Genomic DNA, 4,654 nt, shown 5'->3' on the forward strand with positions numbered 1-4,654 from the left:
CAGCAGCCCTTTTAACAGGGAAAGCTGGCAAGATGATGCCTTACTGGTGTGCTTGTATTCGGCCTGTAAACATCATACAAACATTTTTCTCAAACCAGTTTTTACTGGGCTACTAAATTGCTCTGTGGATGGTTAGCAACTCTTGGTAGAAATGATCAATTTTGTAGGGAAGACAGAGTTTACTGCTTTTAAGCTATTGCTTATAGAAATGTAGCTTGCTGTTGTGGCATTAATATCAGGAGGATGGAGGCATGTCTATGGTTCTTGACTGAACCTCCTCAATGGAAACGCCAATCTGCAATGTGGACAGATGGAAAAAATATCAATGTGGAATTTTTTCCCTTCTTGTCATGCCTTTGGACAGTGACGGATATTAATTTCCAGAGTAAAGGTGCAATAGTATACTTTACCCTATTAACAGGTACTTTGATTGAAGCTATAAGTTGAGTTAAATAAATGCCAGCATCTGCTGGTCTGATTGCCTGTATCTTTTTTAATCAAGATGACCTAATGGTGCTCAGGAAGTTTGCTCTCTGGAAACATTTGTTCTTTTTTCACTTTATTTGCTATACCTTCTCAGGACATGCAGATTTTGCTCAGATTTTGATTTTCCACCTATTAACCCTGAACCTTTTTGAAACTACCTTGTTCAGAGAGTAACCCCTAAGGGAGAACAGCAGCCATGAACACTCAACAGATGGAGCAGATGGGCCAGTTCAAGATCACAGTCTGGGAGGAGGAGAACTTCCAGGGAAAGCGCTGTGAGTTCATGCTGGAGTGCCAGAACATCATGGAGAGGGGCTTCAACAAGATCCGTTCCATCAAGGTTGAGAATGGACCGTAAGTCCACTTTGTTTGTGTTCTTCAGAATCTCCTATTTCTGTTTCCCTCCTGTGGTCTCTCCATCTATCCATGAATTCTGTATTTTCCATGGAAACCCCTCCATTTCACCTCTTGACCTGTTTGTTAATATTCATATTCTGACATCTTTATGAGGGCATATTTGAGTCAATCATTTGTTATATTCTAGTTAGAATATTCTAGTTAGAAAACTCTTTTAAACCCTATAAAGATTTTATATTATTATCTATTATATAAAAGAACTGCATCAGTACTGTTAGAGTAACATTTGGAGTGAGTTTAATTTTTGCCGTACAAGTTCTGTAGTCTTCCTCAAATATTTCATCAAATACACATTGCTGCTAACAAATCATATTATTCACTTCTCTTACAATTCTAATTTTATCTGCTTGAAAAAGTCTGATTAAAGCACACACAACTCACAACACACAGACTCTAATCAAAAAGGCAGAGTAACAAAAAACATCAATTACAGCCTACAGTGTTATTGCATTGCTAGTTGGCATGTATCGTGTGTGTGTGTGTGTGCGTGCATTCAAGTGTAACCCTGTTGTGATATGAGTTGGCTGTGTGCAGCTGCCGGCTGTGAGCCAGAATGGCTGACTGACTGACTGGCGATCAGATAAAAAGCCCTGGGTGTAGCAGCAGCAGTAGCGGTGCAGGCAGGAGCAGCATTATTTAATGTTTGCTTTATGTTCACTGACAAAGGAGGCTGCATGCTGTTTTCACTCGAGGCCATTCTGTGGGCGTTGGACTCTATTGTTTAATGAAAATGGCAGTTTCATAGTTGTTGCACTAAAACTACTTTGCACTTTGTGGTTTGTAACTGGTTTATGTCTGTATTTTATAAATTTATTTCCAGATATTTCAGGTCTTCTCTGCTCATTAAACCCCAAAATGTATTTTCTTTTTCCTTCCTTGTCTCTTCACATCTTTCCACTGTTTAGCTGGGTGGGTTATGAGTATCCAGAGTTCCAGGGACAGCAGTTTATCCTGGAGAAGGGAGACTACCCTCGCTACGAGGCCTGGAGCGGAAACAGCAGCTACAGAACCGAGCACATGCTTTCCTTCAGACCCATCAAGTGCGCTGTAAGTTACATTCATCCCTCTCATCTTTTCTCTGTTTACTAGTCAGCCTCTGTCTGCTGCTACAAGTGTCTTACTTCCCTTTTTTCTCTGTCTCTGCAGAACCACAGTGACAGCAAGGTGACCATGTACGAGTGTGAGGACTTCCAGGGCCGTAAGTTTGAGATGTGCGATGACTACCCCTCCCTACAGGCCATGGGATGGTGCAGCAAGGAGGTGCCCTCTATCAAAGTCAACTCCGGAGCGTAAGTTATACATATTACCCTCTATTTATTTGTGTCTCTTGTCTCTCCCTTTTTAAGCACCCGATCACCATCCGACTTTGTGTTTCCTTATAGATGTACTTTTAGTCAAAACACAGAATATAAATATTTTTTTGCTATTTGGAAACAACCTATCAACCTGATCTGAATGGATGTAATATGGAGAAAATGTCCAATAGTTGATATATGTTTATTTAAATGATATATTCTATTCTTTGATCTGACCTTGACTCCACATCCCCCCCTCTCTCTCTCTGCAGCTGGGTGGCCTACCAGTTCCCTGGTTACCGTGGCTACCAGTACATCCTGGAGAGAGACAGACACCAAGGCGAGTACAGAAACTACAATGAGTACAGCACCCAGGCTCACACCAACCAGGTGCAGTCCATTCGTAGGATCCAGCACTAAGCCTCCACTCTGCCTGCCTGACCCAAAAAAACTCTCCCTGAACCCCTTCCTCAACTTGAACCCCTGGACAGACCGCTGTCACAGAACAGTAGACGGACAAACTCTTTCTATCACTCTGTGGCTCTGCATGTATGGATATCTAAGTACCTACTTCTTCTACCATGCTAAAGCATGTTCTTGATATAGGAAATAAAGGCTTTTCTTCAAAACTAGAGTCTGTTTGTCGGCATTCCTTTTTTTTTTTACAATAAAAATGATCACTCTAATTAAATGAATAAATATGAAAACCTCAGAAGAGCAATGATCTGCTACACTGAGCTATCAATCATTCTGCACCTTGGTTATGACAGCCATGGCATAAGTGCACAAGCACTGCAAAATCAGAGCCCCTTATTCTCTTTTAGCTTCATAGACCAGGCTGTTATCAGAGATAGTTTTTGCTTTGTATTTATTTAAAGGACATATTTAGCCTTTTAGTGACCATGGAAAGATTTGATTCAAATCTCTCTGTTAGGCTTTAGGATGTGTAATATTGTTCTTGTCAGACTGTATTCTCCTTTTAAATAAACAAGAGCACGAGAACACATTTGTTTCTATTATTTGTGTTTCGACTGTTGCAATCACTTTTTGCCAAAATGGCCCGTAAAGTGAGAAGCTGAAGGAAAAGCAACAGCTAATCCAATTGACCAAGTTGAAACACTGTCTAGTTGCCAATAAAGTTCTCAACAAACACATATCAGATCAAATAAAATACCACAATAATTCTTTTTTTCAGGTGATTATACACTCATGAAAAACATACCTGTGCATATTATATTCCATATCTACCAATAGATCCTCCTAAATGTTACACACTGGACCTTTAATATTAAAAATATTACTACTTGTACATAGTATCTACATTGATTAGTTTAACCCAAGTGAAAACCATTATCCCTAACCCTTACTGATTACCTTATTATATCTTCACAAAGGTGCTAGTGATAGATGTAGTAAGGCTACGTAGACCAGTCAGGCAAGATTTTAAAGCTGCAACTAGTGAAAAATCCCACTTCAGAGAGAGGCCCTATTTTTGTATTTTGAACACTATATATACAAGAAGTACCAGACAGGTTATGTTATTTCTGAAATAAACTCTGATTTACAAAAAAACATGTTCCCCATTACATCCTTGCGCACAACTACCTCATAAATGTCTGGTAGCTTAGAAGCATTTGTTTGTTTATTCTAATGAGACACCATGTTTATCTTACAGTCACACGCCGGGATCCTGGAGTGTGTTTACCTCCACACACACTCCTGTTGGTCCAGGACGTGGGATTCCGTGTTACACACCCACAAGCCTGCACCGGCTTACAGTCCCACACCCAAAAAACCAGGATCTTTTAATAAATGTATAACCATGTACACACACCTTTCTCAAATATACATTCCTCTACAGACTGATTAAAGCAGCTGCAGCGTGGCTTATAGGGGAGTGACACTTGGGGAGTCTAGTAAGTTGCACACTCTGGTACTTTGGCCACACCATTCAGAGCAGAGCAGGTAAGTTAAAGGCTTTACAGAGGAACTTTGCATTGAGTCTTGATGACAGCTAGAATTTAATGTGGGTGTTATGATTGATTTCTTCACTGAAATGAGTCACAGTAGGTTTTAAAACGGAGAAATGTTTTAAACAGATGAAGTGATGCTATTTAGTCTGAATGTTTACATCTATATGGTCACTAAATGACTACATAGGCCACTGTAGGGCTTACCATTACATAACTATAGGCAAATGACCAGTGTAACACTCTCTTGATCTATGTTTGTATGTTAGATTTATACTAGGTGTAACATATGTTAAGTTTATACATCAGTTTTACTTGCACACTACTACTGGGATAGCTAACATCAGATTCTGACTTGACTGAGCTCAATAAGTAGCAACAAAGTAGCACTTTTCTGATGGTTTTATGTAATTATATTTTTCTTTTTTTCTTTTTGTCAAACCTTCTTGCCTCATGCTAATCACTGACCAGAGGTACTTACCAGAG

At 39.6% G+C, this 4,654-nt stretch overlaps 1 protein-coding gene across 1 annotated transcript; it reads left to right on the forward strand.

Annotated features, from left to right (window-relative positions):
• The first annotated feature begins 682 nt into the window (after nt 1-682).
• Nucleotides 683-2,642, forward strand: cryba2b (crystallin, beta A2b). The gene is made up of 4 exons (XM_035676840.1): nt 683-840; nt 1,809-1,950; nt 2,050-2,192; nt 2,471-2,642. Exons 1-4 carry the CDS (start codon nt 683-685, stop codon nt 2,616-2,618), a joined length of 591 nt encoding a protein of 196 aa, XP_035532733.1. The 3' UTR covers nt 2,619-2,642.
• Nucleotides 2,643-4,654: the final 2,012 nt, after the last annotated feature.

Source organism: Morone saxatilis, unplaced genomic scaffold, assembly GCF_004916995.1.
Source record: "Morone saxatilis isolate NCDOM2014 unplaced genomic scaffold, NCSU_SB_2.0 Contig5, whole genome shotgun sequence".
In the NCBI taxonomy this organism is placed as follows: Eukaryota; Metazoa; Chordata; class Actinopteri; family Moronidae; genus Morone; species Morone saxatilis.

Excerpts from the sequence above, each read along its gene's own strand:
- cryba2b (XM_035676840.1), top strand. The coding sequence starts at position 683 with ATGAACACTCAACAGATGGAGCAGATGGGCCAGTTCAAGATCACAGTC. Across the intron at positions 841-1,808 it reads ATCAAGGTTGAGAATGGACC|CTGGGTGGGTTATGAGTATC; the intron begins GTAAGTCCACTT and ends TCCACTGTTTAG. Across the intron at positions 1,951-2,049 it reads TCAGACCCATCAAGTGCGCT|AACCACAGTGACAGCAAGGT; the intron begins GTAAGTTACATT and ends CTGTCTCTGCAG.